This window comes from Monodelphis domestica, chromosome 3 (genome assembly GCF_027887165.1).
Source record: "Monodelphis domestica isolate mMonDom1 chromosome 3, mMonDom1.pri, whole genome shotgun sequence".
Classification (NCBI taxonomy): Eukaryota; Metazoa; Chordata; class Mammalia; order Didelphimorphia; family Didelphidae; genus Monodelphis; species Monodelphis domestica.
In genome coordinates this window covers 433,658,971-433,685,998 of record NC_077229.1, presented here as the reverse complement: position 1 = coordinate 433,685,998, position 27,028 = coordinate 433,658,971, and the positions used below count along the sequence as shown (strand labels likewise).

At 36.2% G+C, this 27,028-nt stretch overlaps 1 protein-coding gene across 1 annotated transcript; it reads right to left on the bottom strand.

The window, feature by feature from the left end:
* Positions 1-6,036: 6,036 nt before the first annotated feature.
* ST8SIA3 (ST8 alpha-N-acetyl-neuraminide alpha-2,8-sialyltransferase 3) lies at positions 6,037-26,604 on the bottom strand. The gene is made up of 4 exons (XM_001366450.3): positions 25,903-26,604; positions 24,152-24,274; positions 20,969-21,526; positions 6,037-17,657 (listed from the first exon to the last, which is right to left on the bottom strand). Exons 1-4 carry the CDS (start codon positions 26,079-26,081, stop codon positions 17,375-17,377), a joined length of 1,143 nt encoding a protein of 380 aa, XP_001366487.1. The 5' UTR covers positions 26,082-26,604; the 3' UTR covers positions 6,037-17,374.
* Positions 26,605-27,028: the final 424 nt, after the last annotated feature.

Below are 27,028 nucleotides of genomic sequence, written 5' to 3'. Positions count from 1 at the left end.
AGTTGTACATCCTGTTAGCTGACAATAAAGCAGAATACTCTCTTCTATTTCACCATCATGCAGATACCTCTAAATATAATTAAAATTTCTAGGATATACATATCATTTATCTTATTTAATTGCAAAGTGTAAATGTCACTTTTTAAAATTCTTTCTATAACTGATTCAATACCATAAGACATATCCATCTAATGAGACATTGTACTTAGACGAGACATCATTTTAAACTTTTTAATAGAATCATCTCTAAGCATATACTTGACAATTACTTTGGAAAATGAAAAAAATTAATTTTTCTGCAGTAGTATGAGCTTCCCCATTTTTGCAAGTTGATAACTCACTAAATATAAAGTTTTAATCACTTCTCTACTTTACTTCTATTCACAAAAATAGATGAATCAATATTTCATGTTGTCAGATCTTGCTTTTTGCACTTAAAAATCAACATAGCTTTCATATTTTGATTTTCAAATGTCAAGACATAAGAGAAAGTTTTGAGCTGCTTTTGAAATAAACAAATCACACATGGCAGCTGTGAATATTCAATATCTTCAAGAGAAAAACTAAATTTCATGTATTCTTCAGCCTATTTCTTATTTTTCATACTTCTGTAATTCAAATATCTTGAACATTATGTATTATTTCAAAATTGTGACCTACCTAATGACTTTTACTCATTTCCTGATCAGTGTGATGAATAAATATTTTGAGATTCCTCATTAGCATATTTTCAATAATTTTTATACACTTCTAGTCTTTACTCAATAATCCTTTGGGGCTGCTATAATTTTAAATTTTCATTTTTATACTCATCCATTAAATATAATATTATTGTATCAGTACAATTGATGCAAGCATGTATTCTTCCAAGCAACTTTGTTTCATAGCAACAAGCAAGCATTGTGATATAGCTAAATATCACCATTAACTGTATCTATGAACTCTGGAAGATAAGATTACTAAAGAATGGATAAATATTATTAGCTAGTAATGATATAAAATATTTGTTTTTCTACTGGCTAATGACAAACTTTCTATTAAGTGGTAAAGGTATTTATGGTGCAGTTTCAAAAATTGTTTAATTTTAAGCAAAGTTTATACACTAACTTTAGTAAGGAAATAATTTCTTCCAATGTGATTTTCTTCTCTTCTCCCACAAGTATATGGCTATATTCTCTCACAGAAACTCTACTAACCCATATAACCAACAAGTTCACTTGAAAAATCTTCCAAATAGAAAGATAGTAAAATAAGTGGGAAATAAGTTAACATCAGAAAACACTGTTAAGATTTCAATGAGATGCTTTGTAAGATTTATTTCTACAGAATTTTTTTTGGAGGTTATGTGAGGCTTTCAAGATGGTTTATAATAAGCTTGCCCTTGTCATGGGTTTCAAACAACCTGACATTCAAACTGCAAGACTACAAATGTAACATGTTAATCACATGATTATAGAGATGATGAGATATGATTACAGGATAAGAGAAGGGCATGAGGGAGTTACTCTGAGTAGCATACAGAATGCAGATGAGGATATATATACATATATATATGTATATGTGTGTGTGTCTGATTATTTAAGAATTTGTGCTCAAATATCAATTAATTATTTGGAAACAATTTGATAGCAGGTTGTGAAACTACAATAATATGTTGCACTTAGAAGTGATAAGCATTTGATATAATTACTGAACAAACATGAAAATTATGCCTATGATAATGGAAGAATCACAGTAGTAACAAAGATACAATATTTTGAATATGCCTATGCTTGTTGTCACAAAGGAAAAATACATTTATAACATAATTGTGCAATTACTGTTCAAGGTGCCATTACATAATTTTTAATGGGAACCCCTTAGAATATTGTTGTGAGCTCTTTGGGATGAACTGTTGCCTTAAAGCATAATTGGAATACTGGAAACTTGCATGCATGTATGGATTGAAGCCGATTCTAGTGAAATGCCACAGGGTTCTGTCTTATTTAATATTTTTATTGCTGACTTGTATGAAAACATGGATGGCATGGATATCAGACTTGCAGGGGACACAAAATTATGGATATTGGCTAATTAATTAAAAGACAAAAGTAAATTTTTCTGATGATCTCATGAGAGAACAATGAGCCCAAAGTAAGAAAATGAAATATAATAGCCTATGTTTTTGAAACAATGATTACTTAAATTTCCAGAGCATTTCAAGATTTATGAAGAACTTTTCATGGATAATTAGCCAGGCAAGGGTTCATGTTAAAAAGACCTAGGACTTAGTTGGCTGGAATCTTAACAAGCTCAGCAGAGGGACAGGACAGTTTTAAAAAAAATCAAACAGTCTTGGGCTGCATTAATTGAAGCAGAGTACCTAAGATCAGAGAGCGATATATTAGTCCTACTGTGCTTTGCCTTTGATTAATTACATTAGGAACTCTGTGTTTCATTTAAAGAATCATTAAGAGCGATGTGGGAGGAAAGGAGAGTAGTTGGATTGGTGAAAGGAAACTGTGTATTAAGAATAATGGAAGGGTCTGAGGATGCTTAGAATAGAGGAAAATAAGACTAAAGTAGGGAAGTTGGGTATAACAGTTCTTCCACAAGAATCCTGGGAGAGGGATTAGATTTTATGATAATTAATTTATTATATATATAAAACTTTAAGGTCTGCAAAGTTTTAGAGTACACATTTCATTTGATTATAAATCTTTGAAATGTAGTAGGTAGGAGAAATATGATTGTTGCTAGGTCCAAATAATTGTCACTTAAGAGAAGCAGATTTTGGCTTATTTTATATTACTTAAGTAATCTGGGGGACACACCCTACATGATCCTCTCAGACTGGCAATATAGCCCAAGGCTGTGATGTCTATGTGGCACCTATATCCCCCTTCATACTTTCTGCTTCACTTATTCATCCTATAATGCATTCATGCTGGTAGACCATGTTTTGGCGGGGAGGACATGTAAATAATGCCCATGGGGGTAGAGTGGTCATGTACTTATAGAAACTAAGCAGGAAAACACAAAAGTAGGGAAATCTATATACCTAGAGCAACTCACTATACTGGTCTTCAGGTCTTGATGTTCTTGATCTCTTTAGGGAACAGCCTACACCATGTGCTACCTGTAGGCAAAACTGTTTCTCTGTTATTTCTTTTCTGTCTGATCCATACAGCTCTCGTGTTAGACAAAGCTGCTTCTCTGCTACCCATGAATCATGGAAACAATGTTAAACTCTTTCAACAACAAAGAGGTATTACACTTTCTTTTTTTTTTTAACCCTTACCTTCCTATGTTGGAGTCAATACTGTGTATTGGCACCAAGGCAGAAGAGTGGTAAGGGCTAGGCAATGGGGGTCAAGTGACTTGCCCAGGGTCACACAGCTGGGAAGTGTCTGAGGCCAGATTTGAACCTAGGACCTCCCATCTCTAGGGCTAGCTCTCAATCCACTGAGCTACCCAGCTGCCCCCAAGAGGTATTACACTTTCTAATGAAATAAAGCCCTAGTTGTTGTTTTTAACAGCTTTTAAGATATGACTCTGTGTCTGGTCACTGAAGTAATATTGAACTCTTTTGATGACAAGCAGTCATTTATGTTGGAGAATTACAAAACTCCTCAGTTATGCTTAGTGGCCTCTGAAAATTTTCCTCCCCTTCTTCCCCAACTCCTAAGCCAGATAGAGCAGGAGAGAACAACGGAGCCAACCTTATAAAGGACTTTTGTTCTGTGAGGCTGAAGGTTGTAGGCAATAGCTCTGTCAGCTTGTCACATGGAAGAAGGATTCAGTTCTCCTCCAATGAGCACCAAATGCTGCATATCCTACTGGGCTCTCAGGTAACAATGGTGGAAACAACTGCTCTTATGTTCTGCTTATCCTTTGCTCCACTTCTTTCAAGCAGCACAGGACAATATTTACTATCAGCTTCTCTCTATTTTAGATTAAATTAAACTTTTTTTCAATTAACATGTGTTTGTTTCTCTCTTTCCTACATACTCCTCCTATTTAAGAAAAAAAGAAAATACATTTCCACACTGACCATTATGGTCCACACTGGCCATTAATGAGTGTTTCATTCTGTACCCCAAAACTATTACTTCTCTGTCAGGAGGTAGGCAGTATTAATCCTTTGGAACCATAATTTATCATTATACTAATCAGAGTTCTTGTCTTTGAAAACTGTTTATTGTTTATGATGTTCCTAGTTCTGATCATTTTGCTTTACATCAGATCATACAAGTCTTCTGAGGTGTCTCTGAAACTGTTTCCTCCATCCTTTTCTATAGCACCAGTATTATTCTATTATAGTTACAAGCTTTTCTCTTGTAGCAGCTTCCATGTCTTCTTTTTCACCTAACCTTTGGTTTCTCATTCTCCTTATCACCTATAACTCCTCATATGGTTGTTTCTAATACCTGAAATCAGGCTTGCTCATGGATAGTGACCCATATCTAACTCAGCTAAAAGAAAGCAAGTCCACAGTTTTATCAGGTATAGATAATATACACATTTTCTCAGAGTCCCCCAAACAGCTTTTAATTTCTATGTTCTCAGCTATATCCTTCAAAAATCTGAAAACTGTTCTATGTAATTGAGGTGATCAACAACAATGTAGTGTAGCCATTTCTGCCTTCAGCAGTCAGTACTTGTGTGTTTGAGTTTTTTATTTTTGAGTTAAATGTTTTCATGTAGATCCTTTCAATACATTCAGAGTTGTTTCTCTCAATCCCTCAGAATTGCCTTAAGTTGATTATCTTACATGAATCTCCTTTTTCCTTCCCTTTCATCAACTGTCCACATATGAAAGGCATAGTACTTTACACAAGGAAGAACTTAATAATATTCAGTGCAGGCCAAAAATGAAATGAGGTAGCAAGCATTCCATCACCAGAAATGTTTAAGGAGAGGGTTGTAGAGTATATTTCAAAGATAATGTTAACCAGGTTTCCATATTAGGTGGATCAACCTAATGATTGAATTCTGCTGAAAGTCTCTTGCATTCTTTCTGTTTTTCCAGTTTTATCTGCTAACCACCCTAGATCATGTCCTTATTATCCTTGCCTGTGTATGAAATCTTTCAGTCCTTCAAAGTCTAGTTCAAACATTGCCTGTTTCATGAAGCTTTCCCTGATGCCTTCAATATGCCATACTCTTTATCTACTCTGGAGCTTTTGGAGTCCTTCATGGCTCCCTTTCTTCTGACTCTTTTCACATTCTGCCTTCTACCATAGACATTTGTGTTCTTGTAATTTCTTTCTACTAGTTCATAAGTTCCACAAGGGCTGGACTATGTCTTCTTCACATTTGCCTCCCCAACAGTGCTTTGGTTTAGCAGCTTTCAAATATTTGAATAGAATGGAAACACTGAATCCAGGGAAAGTCAGACTAAAGGGAAACTTGAATGAGCAGGGCAATTAATTGGGTTCCTTCTAAGCTTGTTACCTAATGTGTTTCAGCTCTGAGATCATGGCTTCTTTCTCCTTGACTGATTGAGTATTTGTTACTAGCATATATCCAGCCAAGGCTCTGTGGAATAACCAGTAATACAATGGACTATAAAAACTTATCCTATCAAGGAAACCTTAAGACAGTGGCATGTGGCAAAAGGCAAGCCCTCACATGCTAGCCTTTTAAACTGTAAAAAGGATATCATTAAAGCATTTTAAAAGCTAGAAGAGAATGGTAAAAAATTTTGACCCTCAAGGGTCAAAAATAGAGCAATTTTTTCTACTTAATTCAATATCTATCTCTTTCCATCCATCCATCCATCTGTCCATCTGTCTATCTATCCATCCATTTATATATACACTTGTGTCTCATGAATTTGTGTGACATACATTATAAGTGTATATACATATGAACATATATGTGCATATACAGATAAACACACATATATATGTACAAAAATAGTTCACTGCTTATAGTAGAAGCTCACACTTTCTTATTGTCTTCCATGTTTTTCCTTTCTTGAGATGTTTGTGGTTGTTGATTAAATTTTCAAAAAGAAAACAACAAATACCCAAAGAAGAACAGGGCACCTGGTTACTTTCCAATGCACAATAAAACAGTTTATTTAAAAACACCACATCCAGTACTGTGTGTTTGGCACATGAGGCAATGTTGCAGGCACATTCATACTGAACAGTTATATTTTGGAAAGATTCAAAGTGAATCAATAGCATTTTTCACAAGCTACAGTCACAACACACACACAGTTATCTCTATGTAAGAAAAATAGTCCTTGATCACCAAAATGACCAAATATTTACATGTGTATATCACACTGCATCAGATGTAGTCCAGCCCCACTGGCTACTTCATGCAGACCTTAAAGTCTTATGAGTGATGTGGGCACCAAGTGTCTCTAGGGCAATTTTGACTGCCAGTCACCTGAGATGAGACTCTGATACCAAAGGGACTCAGGCTCTTCCAAAGGAAAAAATGCCTCCTGATGTGATGTAGAAGGATGAAATCCTTAGTGCCATTCTGCAGTTTCTCATGTGTCATTCTCAAGAACAATTCCCATGAAAAAATGAGCTGCATGGTATGATAATAGCAGCAACATTTTCCCATTCATTGACACATTACTTCATTTCTTTATCAACTTACATTTATTATTTTCCTACTCCTGGTCTTTTGGTAATACTGCTACCCAAAACTTTAAAGGGAAAAAGAACGTAGTTGTCTTATAAGCACTTTCTCCTGCCTAGATTCTTCATCCATGTAACATTTCTTCAAAAAATGCTAAAAATAAAGAAATTAAGCTAAAGGAGATTACAAAATATTGTAAAACACAAAAGATTCCCCCCCTTTTTGTTTTCTGTACTCATAAAAAGATTATTTTAACATTCCATTAAAATAATAGAGGGAAGGCCAGTTATATGGCACAATGGATGGAGAGCTAGGTCTGGAGCTGGGAAGACCTGGATTCATATCTAACTTTGGAGGCTTCCTTAGATATGTGACCCTGGGCAAGCTACTTAACCCCATTTGCCTCATCCTTGCTCTTCTGTTATAAAGTTAGTATTAGGACAGAAAGTAAGGGATGAAAAAAATAGAGATAGTGTGATGAAATGAAAAGAGTACTGGTCTGGGAGTAAAGGTGAACTGGGTTTTAGTTCTGACATTCCCATTCACTAGGTGTGTGCCACTCAGCCACTAGTATAATTTGTTTATCACTCTCATATGTCTGAGACTGTTTCGTTTTTCATAAAATGAAAGAACTGATCAGATGATCTCTGATCTTCCTTTCATCTTTGAACATCCTCTGATTATAGAAATAAAAAGCAACACATCTAATACAAACAAATTATACAATGAATGGCAACACATTTACACTCAGAATTTCTTGGAAGAGAAGGAAACAAAATCCCTTCAATTTGAATAGTTGCATGTTATATATATATATATATATAGTTAATGCTTAACAAATGCTAATTATATTCTACTAAATTTAATTTGAGATATAAATGTCTTCCCAGATACCCTCTGAATTTGCCAAGTGCTATGACCTGATAAAAAGAACTTCTAAGAGTTTTAAGCTCTTATTCAAGAAATCAAACCCATTCTACACAGAATCTTTTGGTTCACTTTGAGTCCAAGGGTAGTGTTATTGAAAGTTGAGCATATTTTAGAAGGACATGTTATCTAATCTGAGATGTCAAGACAGTAAAAGTAATGTATTAGCACAAAAACTAGATAGGAGGTTCTAGCCTTTACACTGCCAGCTGTGTGGCCACAGGCAAATAATTTCACTTCAGGAAGCCTTGATTTTATTGTCTGTAAAATAAGGAGGTTGAACAAAAATTCATATGGTCTCTTTAGTCTTCAAGAGGTTATTGAAGTAATTTTTCCCATGCTGTTGAATTATTTGATCCCATTTTAAGATGCATTTAATTTCTCATTGATATCCAAAATGAAACTTCAATTCTATTTAATATGATGCTTGAGTTTCTTAGAACTTGGATGCAAACAAAAGAACACGGATGCTTTTCTATATAAATACAAGTTAAGAATTGGAATCCTTGAAAAAGCCAATAGTCCTTCCACTATGTAAATCATTCATTCTGGGTCTTGAGAGAAACACAAGAGTTAGCTAACAGAAGGTGCCTTACCATTGCTCTTTACAAAGGCAAAGACCCTCACCTACTAATACACATTCCTAATTTCTAGTTTGATCTCTTTCCTTGCTCATCAGTGATCTATCTTGAAGATGTAGTTTTCTCTGTAATGGGTAATTGAAAGAATAAGCTTAATTGTCCAAGCCCAAAATCCTACACACAGAGCTTGCCCTTTGGCTGATGGGAAGAGGTGAAAAGCCAGTGAAGGTTTCATTGGGCATCTAGGCCATAGATGCTAAAAATCCGTGTTTTGACAATTACAAAGACTAGAAGCTGTCTTCGGATCATTTTAGATAGAGATATAAGGCATTTATGAAGCACTTGTACAACTTATTTTGTTGAGAAAAGAAAAAAACCTCAAACCTTTACTTTTTGAGTATTAGTTTTTCTCCCAGACAACTAGTAAAAACCAGCTCTTATTTTTTAAAAATAACTAGGAAATGTGCTTTGTTTAATCAGGAAAATCTAATTTAAATTAGAACTTCTTACAATCTCCCCAAATTTGCTCATAGAATCTAATACTTTCTATTTATACAAGCACAAAAATCATATTATATCTTTTAATAAATACTTTAACTTCATTTGTGCTGATCTAAAATACACAGAATGAGAAATCTGGCCAATCATAGTATCTCAGGAATTATGTGATATTGCTAGCATTGCTTTCCACAAACATTTAATTAAAAGAAGTTTATGAATGAGTTTCACTAAAAAATAAATTTTCAGTTTGAAAAATTGAGTTTATGTTCTTACGTTGCCAGGATGTCTCTTTCTAATTGCTCAATAAGGAATCTGGACATGTGTATGTAGGAATAGTTCCTTGCCATACCGGCAGAAAGAAGGGATAGATGGGGAACTAGTTATCATATTATCCAGGGTCTAGAGAACTGCTATATTAAATTCAAGTTTCATGGAAGATGACAAAATGAATCCATCTCTAAAGAAAGCTAATGATGATGCCAAATGTTGCCTTTTCAACATTGTGTGTTTCAATAAACAACTTGCTTCTACAAAGTAGGAAAAATGAAGGATGCTGAGGCCAAATTGGAACCCAGAAGGGTGGAGAACCTGGTCATGAGGTTGAAAGTATTGTTTGTGGGCTGGACTCATGCTGCTCAACTTTTGTTCTCAGAGGTATTCCCATTTTTCTTGTATTCCTTTCAGGGCTGTCTTTTCTAGATGCCTCTGGATTTTTCTTTCAAAGGTAAGTATTTAATCTCCATGGGGGAGGTGAAGAGGGAGAAGACCATTGGAGTGGAGGAAAATGAGATGAATATTTGCAGATGAAAGAAAAATCATGGAAAAGCATAGTCCAAATATGGCTCTCATTTACTATGCTGTGGTTTCTTACACTGGTTGTGTCTGGCAGTGAAAGGGAAGAATTTTAATTAGGAAATGCCATTCTTTTAGACTAGAAAGTGACCCATCAATCCAATGAAGGACTAGCTTGACCAAAACACATCTGAAGACAATAAGGTCTTTAGCCTAATCAATACTTCTGTTTTGGAATCAATTGACATATTCAGATTTCAAAGGGATGTCATTTTTTGCCAGTTAGATAAGACTTTATGACCTTTTGTCAATTTTGGATGAAGAGACTGAAGAATCAGAAAAGGAAGGACCTATGGAGAAGACCAAGAACAGGATGGTGATGGTCCTAGTTTCTTTACCAGTTTCTTCTTGGCTCATGTGCATTTATTTGAAATTATTTATATTTGTTTATGTATATATATACGTATATATATATATACACACACATATATATATATAATACACACACACACACACACACACAAATTGATGAGAATTATCCCTGAAATTTGGTTGAGGGGAAGTAACGAAGCCTCTAGTGACTCTGGTAAAGATGGGCTAACATTGTTCTGGACAACCTCATTTACATCAATGAATCAGGTGTTGCATCTTATAGTTCAAGAAACTGAGGCTCAGAGGGTTAAGTAATTTGACCTTAATCACATATGTATGTTAGGAAGTACCTGAGGTGGAATTCCAATTTAGGTCTCTTGACTCCAAATTCATAGCACTTTCCACCTTGCCACATTGTTTCCCATTTGATGATAACATCATTATATATCATAACCATATACCACCATTAAGTAAAAAACCCATATTATAATGTTATTTAGGCAACTACCCTTTCTTAAAAAAATTTTTTCCCCTCTGGAACTACCAGTTCTCCATATTATTGTTTCATCTAACATTCGGTTTTCTTAGGACCAATTCAAGAAGTAAGTTATTTTGCATGTACAAGTGAATTAATACAAACAAAGACCACGTTTACCCTGTATTAGTATTACCCTGTTTTTGTTTAAGCTTCTTGAATTCTCCTTTCTGAAAGTCTCAGTTCTGGTCTGGGGACTTTTATTTTTAAGGAATATTCTTGTGCAATGAGGAATCATGTTTTTGAATGCCAATTCTAGGCTCTGTGACTGACTTGCAATTTAACATTGCAGTGACTTCAAGGAGGTAGAATTATTGGGCATCTTTCCTTGCTTTTTTTTTTCTAGGTGGCTAATTATAGAAGATATTTCAGTAGATACTTTTGTCCTCAACAAAGCCCATTATTATGTTGATGACCTTGTAATAGAATCACAGTGAAGAATCTGCTATTGAACCTACCATAACTAACTCTACGCTAAAATGATTGTGTTTTTAGCATGAGATTATGAGGCAGCATCATGTCGTGGATTTAACTTAATGAAATTTCAATTGTAGTTCTGGCTTTGCTGCTAGCTACCTATATGCTTTAGCAAAGCTTTTAACCTTTGAACCTTAGCTTCTCATCTGTAAATTGAGAGGTTTGGTCTAGGTGGTTCCTTTTGTCTCTTTTAACTCTAAAATCTTATGATTTTATGAACTACTTAGCTTCCATGAATTTCAATTTACTCTTTCGTCAGAAGCCTAAAGATATTTTGCTCTTACCTGGAAGCGTCATTAAACATTTGGAAAATACTTTCAAACCTATGAAAGAAATACAAGGTCAAGAACAAACACATTAGAGTTATAGAGCACGTTTGGGCCATTTTTAAACATACAATCATTCAGGCAGAATTGAGCCAGTTCCAAATTGTTTATGAATCCATTAGTGACAGGTCAGTTCAGAAAACACAACACACAGTCAAAACAGTTGCATTATTTTGGTGGATCTATATGGCTAAATATTTTGACAATTTTAATTCAGCTGGCGATTTATTAACTAAAATTTTAAAACTTGAGAATTATGTCAGTATATAGACACGTTAAAAAATCAAAGAAATTTGTTGTCAAATGGCTCAGTGAAGGATTATAATTCATTACTTCATATTGACTTATCCATTAAGTCCCACACATATATTAAGCACTGTGCTGAGGGAGCTAAACAGATCATTGAGACATGGTTCCTGTCCTCTCTTAGCATGGAATTAGTTATTCTATGACATATTCCTCACTGGTTTCCATTGCAAGGTCAACAAAATGATGGGGTAAAACAGAATCTATTTTAACATAAAAACTTTCAATAATAAGTAGTCATTTACAAACTAAAAATTACAAATTCCCTTTGACGAGAACATTGTGAAACATTCGGCATTTTAAAGTCTATTTCTGTGGAAGGACCTGAGTAAAGAAGGCAGAATTGGCTGCTTTAGCCATTGTCATGATTGAGCCAGGTCACTTTGGGATTGATCTGGCTGCAGAGCATCCAAATTGATTAATCAGACTGCCTATGTTGCACTGGCCTCTCAGGATTTGCAGTGCTGCAGCCTGGTTATATACACAGCCAATACTCCTCCTGATGATCCATTGGACAGGGCCTACACATTCTGAATATTTTGGAGAATGGAGCCTACACTGACAGTTTCATTTGTCAAAAGCAAATCATAACGCAACAAGTAGATTAAGGAAGTCTGAATGAAATAGACAATTGACTCAGTTTTTCATTTTGCATGTGTAGAAACAATCTATGTGCTAGATTCTCAGAGCATCCAATTATAATAGCATTTCTCTTTGTCAAATTCAACATATATTCCAGAAAAAAATTTACAACATGAATGGCATTGATAAGAGTAATTTCTTACCCTTGAGAGGTGCCACTGGCGGTAGCATATAGTGATGTCAGCACAAAACTGTGTTCAGTTTTCAACATCCATATTATTCATATGTATTACTAAAATTATAGCAAAGCTTTATTATTAAAATGAACAGAGAATTAAGTTCTCAGTTTTCAATTGAAATTGTAACAAACAAATATTTTTTCTACAATAGTAATTTACCTAATTTGCCTATTTTTTCTTTCAGTGCAGAGTGTGGTTGACTCTCAAAGAAATTACATATGCATCTCTGCTCTTGTGTACGTGGAAAACTATACTAGAAATGTTCAACATTGTTCAATAAGAGAATATTTTCAGAGTGGAAAATGTACAGAATACTGCCAAGCAATTCTTTCTTTAGGAAACTGATCAAAATATAAATGAATCATATTGAACTTTTAAATTTCTCCTATATTACAGCTTTGCAGAAAATTGAAAAACACCAAAACAAAACCAGCACTGAAGTCTTATTATCTTCTTGTGTTTCTTATATTTCAAAGATTTAAAACCAAGGTCATTTTTCATTGGTCCTGTGCTTTTATTCCCATAATATTTTTGGCTTTTCCTCTCTTCATGTTGGAAGGGAAGAGATCTATACTTGTTACAGCTGGAATTAATGCACCACTACATTAACTAGCTATTTGACTGTGGGCAAATCAAATCACTCCTACTAGCTTCAATTTTCTCATACGTAAAATGATGGATTTGAACTAGATGACATCTAAGATACTTTGATCTTAAATACTTTATGATTTTAAGATATTCTTTGCCCTCTTTGTGCATCTTTAGTATCTCTTTGTTAGCAGAGATGACATCTAATGATTGTCCATTCTAAAGACATCAGAAATGCTTTTTCATCTATCAGTATCAATCTATCAGCCATTGGTAAATTATACAGAGAAAAATCTAGTTGTCATGTCCCCAGAATGAACAATAGCTTATTTTTCACACATGCAGTGGGTTCTTAATTGTCTGGGGTAAAGTCCCAGCATATCCCTCTCTTCATTGAGTACCATTGTTAGTGCAGTAGTCTAGTGCCATATACTTGGCTTGTTTTGGGAAATGGTTCAACAATCATACTAGGCTTTGTATTATTCTACCAAGATTTACAAATATTGTGCTGAAGATGACATAATAAATACATTGGCTGATAAAAAAAAGAGTTTTAATACTCAGTTTGTTGGGTTTTAATGAAATTAATTTCTTGACAGCACATACTAAGAAGTCTAGCCAGATTCTGGATCTATGACTTTATGGCCATGTCAACTCAAAGGACTTATTGAAATAGAAAAAATACAATAAATTATTTGCTTGCTTTATGTACTGAATGCCAATTTCATTGATTTGTTTTTGTTTGGGACTGAATTAAGTAGTTGTATTGGTATCAGATTAAAAAAAAATCTTGGTGGATCTATGGTAGAGTCTGACTCAGGATCTGGAAGTGGGTTCTTTAAAAAGGAAAAGTTTGAAAAATGGAAGTGACTTAGTCTTGGATAAAGAAGGCAAAGGAAATACAAAATCTCAGTGTAAATAGCTACCCCAAATTAGTAGGTATTGAAAAAATCTCTCATTTGTCTCATTGTAAATGTAATCTATGTAAATTGAGAAATAATCAGGAACCTTGAAGGATTGGCCCTTAGTGGTCCTTTCCAAAATTCCCAAGTAGGATCTTTTTGTATCCACTGTATTTTGGGACATGAATGACTTGTTTGTAGTTGTTTAGACCCAGGTTTTGTAACAGTCTTTAAATACATAAAAGGACATTGTTTTGTGGTGTCGAATGGCTTTTCTCTGTTGTCATAGTCTACATACAGTTCAAGACATTAGTGGTTAAATTTTAGGGATGGCAGAAGGTTGGGAGGAAACAAGACATACTTCTTGAAACAAAGCTATGAAGAAAGCAGAAAGGGACACTAGGAAATGTTTTTCTTTATGGGGTTTTAAGAGAGTAGATAATTATTTTTTCTGGAATAGATAGAATAGTCTTGCCCAGACATAGAGTAGTCTAGTTTAGAGATTCTTAAGAATTTTGTGAGATGCTGATGAAGCCTACAGACCCCTTCTCAGAATGATTTTAAATGCAGGGGGGAAAAGGATTGCCAAGGAAACTAATTATATGAAATACATTATTAAAACTCTAAAAACAAAGACTTAGCTGTCAGTTTAAGATCTTCTGGTCTACTTGATTTCTCAAGCTCTTTCTGGTCCTAGAATTCTATGACTGTAGCCTTTCCATCTACATTCTGATGTTTAGTTGAACTGATAATATGGTGTCAGGAAGAGTTCTATCAGTAGTTTAATTTGAGAGAGTGATGGGGCCAGGGTTGAAATGAACTTTTCCAGAAACTTATAGAATATTTTACATTTCCCCCATAGTAAATCTTTAAAAAAATTTCAATAACTCACTCTGTAATGATTGCCAATTGATTATGGTCAGGATTCAATTTCTTATTAATTCTGACCGATGTGGCTTCCTGTATATGCAGTTTAAGCTTATGTCAAATGTCTTTTAGCCATACTGGAGTTCAAAACATCAGCATCAAAATCTTCTGGCCCATGCGAGAATTGATTCTTTTCCTTTATTCATATAGTAAAGGACTGTGCATTTGAGAATGCAGGAGAAGTCTCCTGTCAATTTTGGCTGCACAGTGAAACTTGGCCCATAGAATGTGGTGAGGGAGACACCAATTTGAACAAGACATAAAATAACAGGCTAAATCTCTGCCAGCTTCCTGGAATGGTTCTATAGCTCACTAAACTGTATGTCAAGATGGAAAAATAGCATGAATATTCTTTCCAAGGAAGTTTTTGTTCTTGTTGTTTCTTATCCTGAAACAGCTAACCATTTTTTATTTTCAACTAATCAGGTGATTGTCATTTATATTATCCCTATAATAAAATGGATGATGTTATATAAATATATAATTATATTTCTCTCAATAAAGTCATCTTGTTCTCAGACACATACTAATCTCAGACACATATTGGTGAATTTCTGTCTCAAGCAAAAAGAGCTTTGACCATAATGACTTTGGGTAGTTCTCTGGAGGAAACAAAACCCAAATAGCCTATTTCTCTAGGCTCAGGCAGTGTGTGTGCAGTAACTTTCATAGGTAAACTTGGAATTCTTTTTAGTTAGAACCTACACATCAAAGAGGGGCCCTGATTTGATTCTCCCACCTCAGCAATTATTTTTGATCCATATTTTTAACATTGCAGGCTAGGGAATGCAAAAAAATTTAGATGTGATTTATGGGAAAGAGTGAGCTGTCTCCCCTGTGTAGATTATAAATGTGCTTGATTGGCACTCAGAAAGAAGAAAGGAATATCATATTAAAATTTAAGTTCCACTTGGCCAGAATGCTGCTCAGATTAGAAGGACAAAGATAATGAAAAAACTAGGAGGGTCAAATCCATGTCTACATGGTAGAGTCTATACAGCATTACACAGAAAAATAATTTTGTCCAAGATCCTAGGATTGCCTGAATTACTCAATGGCTTTTCTTCCTGGAAAATCCATAAATTTTAGCTATAATAGATCTAATTTGGATCTATTGGAAAGAGGAGTATAAGACTCAGAGCTCACACTTCTCTTGGCAAAGAAAGACCAGGAATTCATACTTCTCTTGGGACAAAACAGTCACCTATGAGATGCTGGCCACAGAAACACTGTCAACTAGAGTACGTAGAAGTGACACTAGTTTGAACACTGCATATTCAGGTTTCAGGCCTGAAATGGCCTTGGGAGAGGCATCAGACAATCCCAAAAGGCTCTCCCTCTACCACTTTCCAACATTTATTTTTCTAGACAACATCATTCAAATGGCTTCTTGCCTCCTGTGATAAAGCAGTTTAGGTTGAATTGGTCATTGGACCAATTGTGTGCTAATAAATAATCTTATATTTCTAACATGGCCTAAATTCCAAATATAACTGTGACTATATTCTGAGAACCTCTCAGAACCACTATCCAGTTTGGCTTAATATGAATGGAGCCCAGGTTTAAATGCTCTTGGACCCTTCCTTAAGGAATTGATTGACATTATGCTAGTGGCCAACCACGTACAAAAATCCACTCATGTCTTTAGTTTCCTGTGTACTAAATAGTGAGAGACATGCTGTATGCTGCTTCAGATTGAGAGCTCATGCTTTGACCTGCAGTGGAATCCAGGTCATGAGCATCAAGTAAGAGGTGTTTTCTGTAAAAATATAAGGTAACATAAATGTATTATAATTTATTCAGTTTGAAAAGAAATTGGATGGAAGCATCAAAGTTACTCAGTGTCATGAATGCATCAAGCAAACACACAACCCACAGTGGAAAAGGCAATTAAATAAGCAAAAGAAAATCCCACACAGCAAAGAGAGGGAGGGAGATAGGTAGGCTAAGGAAATCTGTTTTTTTTTTCCTATTACCAATTTAAAGAGTTTGAACATAATGTTAAACAGAGATCCCTCATAAATTAGCCCTAGAAATATGATTTGGATCTTGGTAGGAAAAGGGCCCATTGAGGGGGAAATATAAAGGGAAGGCAGGGGCACAAAGGTAAATTGTTTTATATCAGTTTTTATATATTCACATACTTGGAATCACAGAAAACTCTGCTCTCCATGATACACAGGTGTTTATTTTGTGTAAAGTAATCCCATGTATTACCCTGATGGTTCCAAGTCCCTGGTATAAGATGAAGAATGGGGGTGGAGGGCTGGAACTCTCCAGTGAAGGAGTGAGGGGAGTCATTTTCAAATCTCTCTTTAGGTGCCTTGTCTCAGCTCTGCCTAGAGGCTGAACAGAGCTCAGGAAAGCACCATCTCTAGTTCTACATAGCATGGAATGCTCCAAATGGACAGCAGTTTCTCAGCTGCTAAAATATCAATATGAAAATACTTTAAAACATATATTTAATAGCATAGCTATAAATGCAAAATTTCTTTCATCAATTCCTTAAAGATTCTTACAGCTTGAAAAAAGTGTAGTTTTTGTTGGTCTTGCTAAATGCGCTAAGACCCTTGCAGACCGGTGGGCAGGGCAATAGAGAACATCTTGACTTTTTAAGCTGTGGAAAATAGTTTTAGTAAACATATGACCCTAAAAGGGCTCTACTTTTGAAGAATATTCAATTTGGTTTGGGGCACTTTTAAAACAATCATTTGGCACTTTGAGTTTGAAGTTCTTAGGCACAATGTGACAGAGTCAGTTTGGTCAGTCCCTCCTCATGCATTCTGTATAATAGCTGAAACTCGGCAGGAAGTTGGTGGGATTCCTGCCACTTGGTCGTAAATTTGGTTCCTTTTTTGTCATAGTAATGGTAAGGAAGATCTTCCCGAGTGTTGGGGTCAAATCCAAATGGCCAAAATCCATACAAGTGGATCTCTTCACACATTGCAGATGCAAGGGTGTACATAAGAATACCTGTGCTCAGTCGTTTGGGTGTCAACCGTTTGTTTTTCCAGTACCTGTAGAATAATAAGCACATGCTGATTTAGAGATGGAGGCTTTGAGTCTCAATGTGACAGGCCAACATGCCTCAGCTTAGTTAGGTGATAGGTGGATTTCAGAGAGTGGAAGGTTGGCTATTCATGTTAGGATATGAAGTCATCTGTCCTGGAAGTGTTTTAAGATCGCATGTCTTAGGATCTTTCAAAAGAATGACTTCTATGACTGAGTGGATGAGAAGGCAAATAAACTTTTATTTGCCTTTATTTTTTATTATTATAAAAAATTATTTTTTATATTATTTTTTGTATTATTATAAAAAAAAACCTTTATTAACTGCTTGCTATGTGCAAAGCACTATGGCGAGTCAGTAACACCTAAAAAGTGTTTTGCTCATATTTGAGGCAATGAGGTAGTGTGGTGGATAGAGTGCTAGGCTTCAAGTCAGGAAGACCTGAGTTTGAGTCTTGCCTTAGACACTATCTGTGTAACCCCAAGGTAAAGTCCCATGACCTCTTTTGTCTTCCTTTTTCTTAGCCATAAAATGGGGATGAAAATAAAATCTATCTCACAGGATTGTTGTGAGGTCAACTGAGAACAAATGCGAACTGCCTTTGGGACTTTAAAAGCACCATATAAATGCTCATTGTTATTGTTGTTATTATCATTATTATCAAATATTTGATATTGTCATGGTGGCATGCTACAGGCATAGTTGCTCTCTCCAACAGTGCTGAGCAATAAGTTCATCCACATGTCTTTGTTGTCTGTTCTGGGCCAAGCACTATAAAAAGATGGAAACAAAATTGGTTCCTGTTCTGAAGAAGCTTGCATTCTATCCAATGAAGAATGTAGGCACATATATCCATAGAACATATCTATTTTAAAATACAAGGAAATTTTTATAGTGAGAGCACTAGCACCTGGGTAGGGGGTGGATTAGGAAAGGTCTCATGCAGAAGACAGAGCTCAATATGAATTCTGAAGGCAAATCATCTATAGCTAGCAATATGAGTTAGAAGCTAAGTCCCAGGAAGTTACTTGGAGAACATAAAAACCAAGTAACATTCCCAGGCTTATGCAAAGAGTAAGTGTCAGAGGCAAAATTGAAGCGTAGGTCTTCCTGACTTTTAGTCCAGACTTCTTCTCCTACATCCCCCCATCCCCATGCTTTTCACCTAGTAGGCACTTAATTAAATGTTTTTGAATATATGAATGAATGAAAGAATGAATAGAACATTATCCATCTCTAAGGATGCATGTGCTCCTAATACGAAAAGGTCATTCTAGCATTTTCTTACATTCGATGAGTCTAGTTAGTTCCTTCTCATGTACTCTTCATAGTAGCTGAAACTTGACAGAAAGCTGGCAGGACTCCTATCACTCTGCCACCTGACTCTCTGCTGTAACATGGGAACACACACACATGCACATATTTCTATATACATTTATATACACATAAGCTTATGTGTGTAAACATGTATATGTATGCACACATACAATCATGTATGCATTAAATCTCTTGGTTCTAGAAAGATTCTGGCTCCTGGCTATCATTTCCAGATTGTTTGAACAAGCCAAGAGATATTTGTGAAGGTGGTGGTTATGGACAGGAGCAGGAAATCTTCTGACCAATAGCAGTTGCCATTAGTAAACATGGATGCAAAAACTGCTTGCCCATATTCCTCTAAATTTAGGGAAAATGCTAAATTATTTCATTCCCCAATTGTATTTTAGAATTTTAGACTGTTACTCTTCATACTCATTTTAGTTGTGTTGAATTTGCAGTGGGCAAAATCCCATTTTTGTCAAATCAGTGTGTTTACTTTGAGGTTGATTTGGCCACTGCAGGGCTACATTAAAACAGCTTATAGAGAATTCAGCCAGTATATAACATAGTCTTTCTGTTGGATTTCCTGAGTCTTTGAAAAGCTTTACATACTACCTATGGTGTCAGAAGATTTGCCCTTTTATTTTCAGCTGAGAATCAAAGATTTTACATAAATATTAATAACTACAACTAAAGACCTTGATTTGCTTTCCATCTGTTTCACTGAGGTCATTGAAGCTAACGAGAGCTAGAATCTGACAGCTAAGTGTACCCTCAATTAAAAAACTCTCAGGGTACCAGAGGTAGGATATCTTTTGTGCAGACTGAAATGTTCAGTCCCTTTTCTCTTATTCTCCTATTCGTCCTCACAATGTGAATGAACTGTTATATTTAAGTAGGACATTAGACACTTACAAGTCAATTAAGAAGGACAAGTGGAAAATTGAGGCATTTTTAAGGTAATTTATAATGAACAAAATCCTTCTACCTAGGAAAAGAAGATATAGAAGATACAGTTGTTCATAACCACTTTGGCTGTTTTCATTTATTAAGTTCAAGAGAGAATTAGTTGGTTTACTTCTTTATATATATATATATATATTTTCCCCTCTAGTTAATATAAAGACCGTGTTATTTCAACACATCCAACTTTCCAAATCCAGTGCTTCTGGCACTAATATAGTAAATGACTTGAAAATGGATTACATTTAAAGAATTAATCAACACCTTATTCCCATTAGGCTTACTCATGTGGTTTATAAGGTGTAGGTATTTGTGAATGCAGGTAGAAACCTTGGAGAGAGATTGAGAAACCACATGAAATGATTATTCAAATATTCATAAACACCACATCTATGGCTTATCTTCTACGAGGGTTCACATATAAATTATTTTCATTTAGGAACAGCACCTGGAGAATGTTGACTTAGAGAAAGTTTTTCATCCTTGGTATTTTGGGGAGAAGTGGTGTGGAGTTAGAAGAGGGTCAACAAAACATTCTTTGTCTGTGTTTAAATTTAACTCTCAATTATATTAAAGTTGATTATAACATTTATGAGTTTGCCAGGTTTTTTTGTTTTTTTTTTCTTCACCCAAGTTTTGTCTATGCCACACCCAACTAACTGGATAAAATAGAGAAATACATTCAAAACGTGTTTTGACATGTTGAATTGACTAACTACTATTTTTTAAAAAGATTTTTGGAGGAAGAGGCTTCCTGTTCATTAAATTTAGGGTTTGCTTTTACCAATCTTTAGGCTTTTGAGCATGAAAAGGGATTGAGTAGAGAAAGGTAATGGAAATAAGCCACCAATCTGCCCATTGGCTCTTAGTGACTCAAAGCTGGGGATGAGCTAAAATGATTTCAATAGCTACTTACAAGTTGATCAATCATTTGTGTAAGCTATTCATGACTAATTATGAATGGCCCTCCCCCAAAAGATCAAATGATTAATTCCCATCTGAGTAAAAGACAGATTAGATGCAGGAAAATATACACACCTGTTGACGTGTTGCATTATATTTCCAGGCCAAGCCAACTGGACCTTTAACTGACCTCTGTGCTCGACAAAGAAATCAACTAGTGTCCTGGTGACAGTTGTTGAAGTATGGAAGAAAAATGCAGGGATCCAGAGGATTGCCCCATCAAGTTTTTTTAAACTGAGGAAAAAGTTGTTACGATCCTGAATGGTCAAAAGATTGTTGTAATACTTTTCCAGGATGCTAGGATTGAAGGTGGTAAGGTTGGTTTTCCTTCCAACATCTTTTTGGAATGCCTCGGTGGGGGCAAAATTGCAACGGAAAACAAAATCAGATTTATCTATTTCTTGTCCACACTGGCTCCCTGTCAGGATCCCACTATTTCCAACCACAGTACAAATATTATAATGCTTATTCACAATGGGTGACACATCTGGAAGCAGTGATCGGAAGTTATTGCTAATAGAGAAAACATATTTATGGCTGGAATAGTCATAGTGCATCAGCTGTCCAATCCGAACACTATTCTTGGTCAAAGAAAAATTTTTTATTACATCGACATGTTGAAGAATCTCTTTCCTAAAATAAAAAGAAATTCATTAAATATATCCCATTCAAGACAATTGATTTTTAAATCTTATTTCTTTTAAGCTTTTGTTTCATCAGAAATTAATCTTAGGAATCTCAAACCTATGGGAAATCTATTGATTGCTATCACGGTCTTTGGAAAGAGACCAGCATCATATTATAGGATCGTGTTGGTCTTTGGGTCCAGTGTTCTAAATGTGGCTTCCCTTCTCAATGATAAAAATTTGGGCTGATAATATGCTAACTACAGCTATTGTATACCTTTTCTCTACTTTATATTGAGGATGTAGATAATAAAAATGTGACCCAGGCCCAATCTGTGCCAGAAAATAATCAATGGGATATAGCTACTATCTGTTATTGGGTAATCATGTTACTTATTTAGTTGGGAACCTGGTCTTTGTTACATGGGACTGCTTTTTTGCTATTGGGTATCAGTGTACAAGGGGTATCAATTACTTACTCTTTTTTTCTAAAATAGTGCCAAATATCTATGAGAGCCTCAGTACAGTATTATATGTTATTGAAATATTAAAACGGTAATAGCAGAGGGAGTAGTTGAATATTTAATGAAAATGAGATGATAATCTCATCAGGAACTTCTGAATAATGAAAGAGAGAATTAGGGAATGTTGTTCTTTGATTTATAGAAACAAAACTTATCTGAAGAAAATTGGAATTTAGAAAAAATAATTATTATGTAACATGGAAAATATGTTCAATATTTGGCTTTTATGATGATTTTTGAGAAAAAAAATTCTCTACTGCTCAATCATTCAAAGTACTTAAGAATTTCAAGTAACTTGTTTCTTTATGGTCATATCCACACAAATATCCAGTCAACAAACACATTTAAAAAACTTAAGATCTCTGATTAATACAGTGACCAAGCATAATTACAACAGGCTGTCGATAATCTACACTACCCACATTCTAAAAGAGAATAGATAGATTCAAGATGCACAATGGCATGAACATGGACAATGTAGAAATTCAAACTGCTTTATGCATATTTGTTAAAAGGATTTTGTTTTTCTTTTAAGTGAAAGAGTTAGAGGTAGAGTAAATAAATGCTTGTTAACTGAAAAATAAAATGAGAACCCCCCCATACTCAATTGCTTTGAATCCTTACTGTTACTAATTTTAAAAACAGAAGTGAAAATAGATGCTATAGACAACATCTCTAGGCACTTCATTTGATTGTGTTAGCTTTATTATACTTATCAAATTATAAATCTGTATAAGGGGAAATGTGTGATGTGGAACCTAGTGCTACTCAAAGTAATTTCAAAAAGGCAAAGGGAAAAGATATTCTGTTATTTGTTTTTATGTTATTTACTTAAGTAACAGATTTTTGTGACAGTTTTGAAGAAAAAGATATTTTGAAAGGTTAAAAATCACATAGAGAGAACATTTGCATTATATAAGAAATATGTGAGCAATTGGTATAGAACCTAGTCAGTTGAAAATTAGAACCTCCCATTAAAGTTATCTAGGTTATTAGCCAAAAACATTGGATAGAAACTCATCTCTGGTTTGTGGAAGAATTTATTTTATTACAGAATATATTTTATTATTCAATATCTATGTATAGAATTTTTAAGATCATAGTAACCTAGGTTGATGTTTTAGGACAATGCATGATGTCACTGAGGAGTTTAATTGAATCTCCTATATTGTGTCTGATGGAATATTGTTCTGGTCAATATGTTAAAAATACATGCCTGAGCTAGGTAGGTGCTATAAACACTATTCACTGTCCCCTAGATTTAAGGCTTTGTGAAAACAAGTCTCCGCACCCCTAATGAGCACACTAGATGGCTCACATTCCATTTGGCAGTATAATAATCTCATTAAAGATGCAGCTCAGCTTAGGAAGGCTAGAAATACTGAAGGTTTAAGTTCTATCTTGAATAAATGATTTCAAATAAATTCTGCAATCTTTATCTTGATTATTTCTTCAATAATGACTGATGTGAGATATAACTAATAAGAATAACCCAGAATCACTTCCCCATATGTCAAAAGCTCCAAGGGATATACATGCATAGTACATATATACATGAATATACATGTGTATATCAGTGTACAAATATATTTGTTAGTTTTACATGCTAATTTTATATGGTGAATCAGCAAAATTATCTTTTCATCTTAAAAATACATATAATATAGATTACATTTCAGTAAGACAATAAATACTATTTTATGACTTTAATGTGGGATTCTCCTACCCCCAAATTTATGTTGGAACTACTTTGGATGTCATACCTAATGGCTAAAATATTGTTTGGAGTTTTTGATTGTTTGGATGCTCTTTTGTTAGTACTTTGATGTTAAGCTATGATTTTAATGTAAGGTCATATTTGAAAGAGAATATTTAAAAAAACATTTCATTGAATTTGGTGTAAATTATAAAGCCCTTTCCCTCTGTTTAGCATTCTGATGCTGCCATAGTTTTCAGTTTAGGAGGGGGCACACAGTATTCGTGTTGCTACTTTGTATAGGCCAAGGAAAAACACTGCCCATGTCCTAACAGCAGGGGAAATGATTGTTTCAAACTCTTGTATTTGGAAACACTTCTTTTTGTACTTTTGTGCTTTCCTCCTATCCTACCTTTGCTGTAAAAAAGCTGTCCGGTTAAATGTCCACTTAGAAGGTTTCTCCTGAAGTTCCTGGGTCAGAGAATTCGTAATGGGCACAAATGATGGGTCTAGAAACTTCAGTGCAAATTGTGACCTGGAAAGAATCATGAGTACATAAGCAAAATAATTCGCCTCTGCTTTTAGAGCCAGAAGGCTATTAAAGTTCAATAGAGTTGATTCAATCGACACTGTGCAAAAAAGTCTCCATACTCTAGTCACACACAGTCCCCTTTGACTCTCTTCCGTTTAATTTTTTTTAAAAGATAATATGAGTAAAAACAAATACACCCTTAATATCCTCGTTGCTACTGGGGAAATCATAAAATGGCCGTCAAGCATAGAGAACAGGGGGACCTGACTAAAGGAAGCAACTAAATGTAAAGCATGCACCTAGCCAGTGTAACTCAACGAGTCAGCACCACGGACAGGCGACAGCCCACAAAACCAGGCAGCAATCCAAACAACTTCAACACTCCAGGGCTTGACTTAATTGTTTTTGGAGGGGAAAGGCAGAGGAGAGTGCAGATGGGGGAGGGGGCAAAGGGTGGTCCCCTGCCTTAACCTCTTCCATCTCGAATCCGTTTCTGGTTTAACTCACTATTTTCTGACTCCTTCACAAAGGAGGCCCATATCCTCAACTTCTACAGACTCGGTGGAGGTCTGGGAGCAGCCCGGAGCTACTTGAAGGATTGGGCGGGAAAGGCTTCCTAGTGCCTATTTCAGGTCTGGGAATCTCAGGGGTTGAGAGCTTTGGGTGAAGCTTTCCCTTAGGCGCAACATCTACATCTAATGGCCAGATTTTGGCCACAGGATTTTCTTCCCTTCATCCCCCTCCCCCAAACAATCTACAGGGCCTGTTTACTGTGCAAAACCACCCCTCCCCCACCACGCACACGCGCATACATACACACAGGAAAAAATGTTGGGTCTGAGAGCGGAGGTGTGAGTCTCCAGAATACCTAAGAAAAGCACAAACTGTTTGGATAAGGAAGGTGCTAAACTAAAGAGCTAAGGAGCAGCTCCTGTCCCTACGGACTTGGACTGGGTTTCTGGGGTTGGGGATGTCTATTTCAGTCTGTGGGCTGCTTACTGGGAGGTGATGGGAAGGAGGAAGGACTGCAGGACTTTGGGTTGTAGTCCCAAAGGAGGTTTTCTAACAGAGAAGAGAGAAGAAACCCTAAGAGAGCCCTTCGAACGAACCCCTCCATAATTTTTGTGGGGAGGCGGGGGAGTAAGGGAGAGGGGGATAAGCAAAGCGCCTGCGCCATTTAATCGCCCCTGGACTGACCGTCACCACAGCCATGTCGAACCCTGCAGACCAGGGGTAGGAAGAATGCTCTCACAAGGCACACATAGTCATCCCTTCCCCGTCCTAGTAGCAACCCTCTTTCCCTGGTAACAATTCTCATTCCCTCATCACTACCATCCTATTTCGGGGAGAGGGAAGGGGACATTGCTACTTAAAACTCACAGAAAGGCAATCAGACCGATTTGGCCAGTAGTTAGGGGTAGGTTCCCCTAACCCCGTAAATAATAAACAGCAATTATGATCACGCAGTTATCTTGGCGAAAGGGTCTCGGAGATGCCAAAATACCTTGCTCATGTTATGTTCCCCGCCACCACCAAGCTCCAAACCTTCCCTTTCACAATTCCCCAACTATAAAATAATAAATAAACTAGAGGCAAGAGAGAGAGTGAGAAAAATAAATGGCCACACTTACCTAAATCCCGCGTGGAACATATACATTCGGGGCACCCTCGGGCTGGCGTACTTGGGAGTGGTGAAGATGTTATCCTTTTTCAAGGACACATAGCTGATCAGAGATAAAATCAGCAAGGCGACGCTGAGCATGACCAGCCCCAGTGCACTAACCACCCGGGCCATTTTGCAATTTCTCATCTTGGGGAAGGCGTGAGTCAGTGAAACCCAAGAAATCGGTCCATTGAGTTGCAAACGGCAGCTTGGGGAAAGGGGGTGGGGGGAAGGTGGTGAGCGTGGGGGTGTGTTTGTGTGTGTGTGTGTGTGTGTGTGTGTGTGTGTGTTGCGTGATGGGGGTGGGTGGGAGGGAGGGCGCTGAGCTGGGGGAATAGCGAAAAGATGGGGGTGGGCAGACAGAGAGAATCCGAACCCCCAAGGAAAGGGAGAGCCAGGACAATGAAGAATTAAAAATAAAATGGAAGGCTGGAGCTGCGGTGTCGAAATGGCAGCTGGCTGCGTTCTACGTCTCCTTTCCGCTGCCTGCTCATTCTACACAGCGCGTTTCCAGTGGGGCTGCCATCCCTCTCCGCGGATGCAAGATAAATGTGATTGGAATAATGTTACAGTTCGATCTAGGCACAGGATTTAATTAATGAACTCTAATCTCCCAAATAACCTTGGGAGGGGGGGGGAGCGGATGGTGAGGAAGGGAAAAGGAGGGGGCTGAGAGAGGAATTAAGGAAAAAATGCATCAGTCCACAGCATTGGGCTGTTCATGACCAGGCTGGATAAAGCTAGAAGGAGGATGAATGTGGGGAGACAGACACCCAAACTTAGTTTAATGGACCATTCATAACTTTATAAATAAATCACAGAATAGAGAGATAAATAACAGGATTTGCTGCCTCTGAGGATAAACACCAGCTGTGCTCTTCTCATATATGTAATGAGAATAGTATTAGTGAGGCATGCACTTAAGCTTCTGTATCCACTAAGAGCAAATCACCCACACACTACCCAGTAACCCAAGCCCCCACCTCTGAACAATTGACAGTCAACTCCTACTGTTACTTTCCCCTCTCCAAAGTGCCTAGCCAGAGACTATCCTGCCCCCTCTATGGTGGGGCTACCCTCAGCCAACTCTCCCA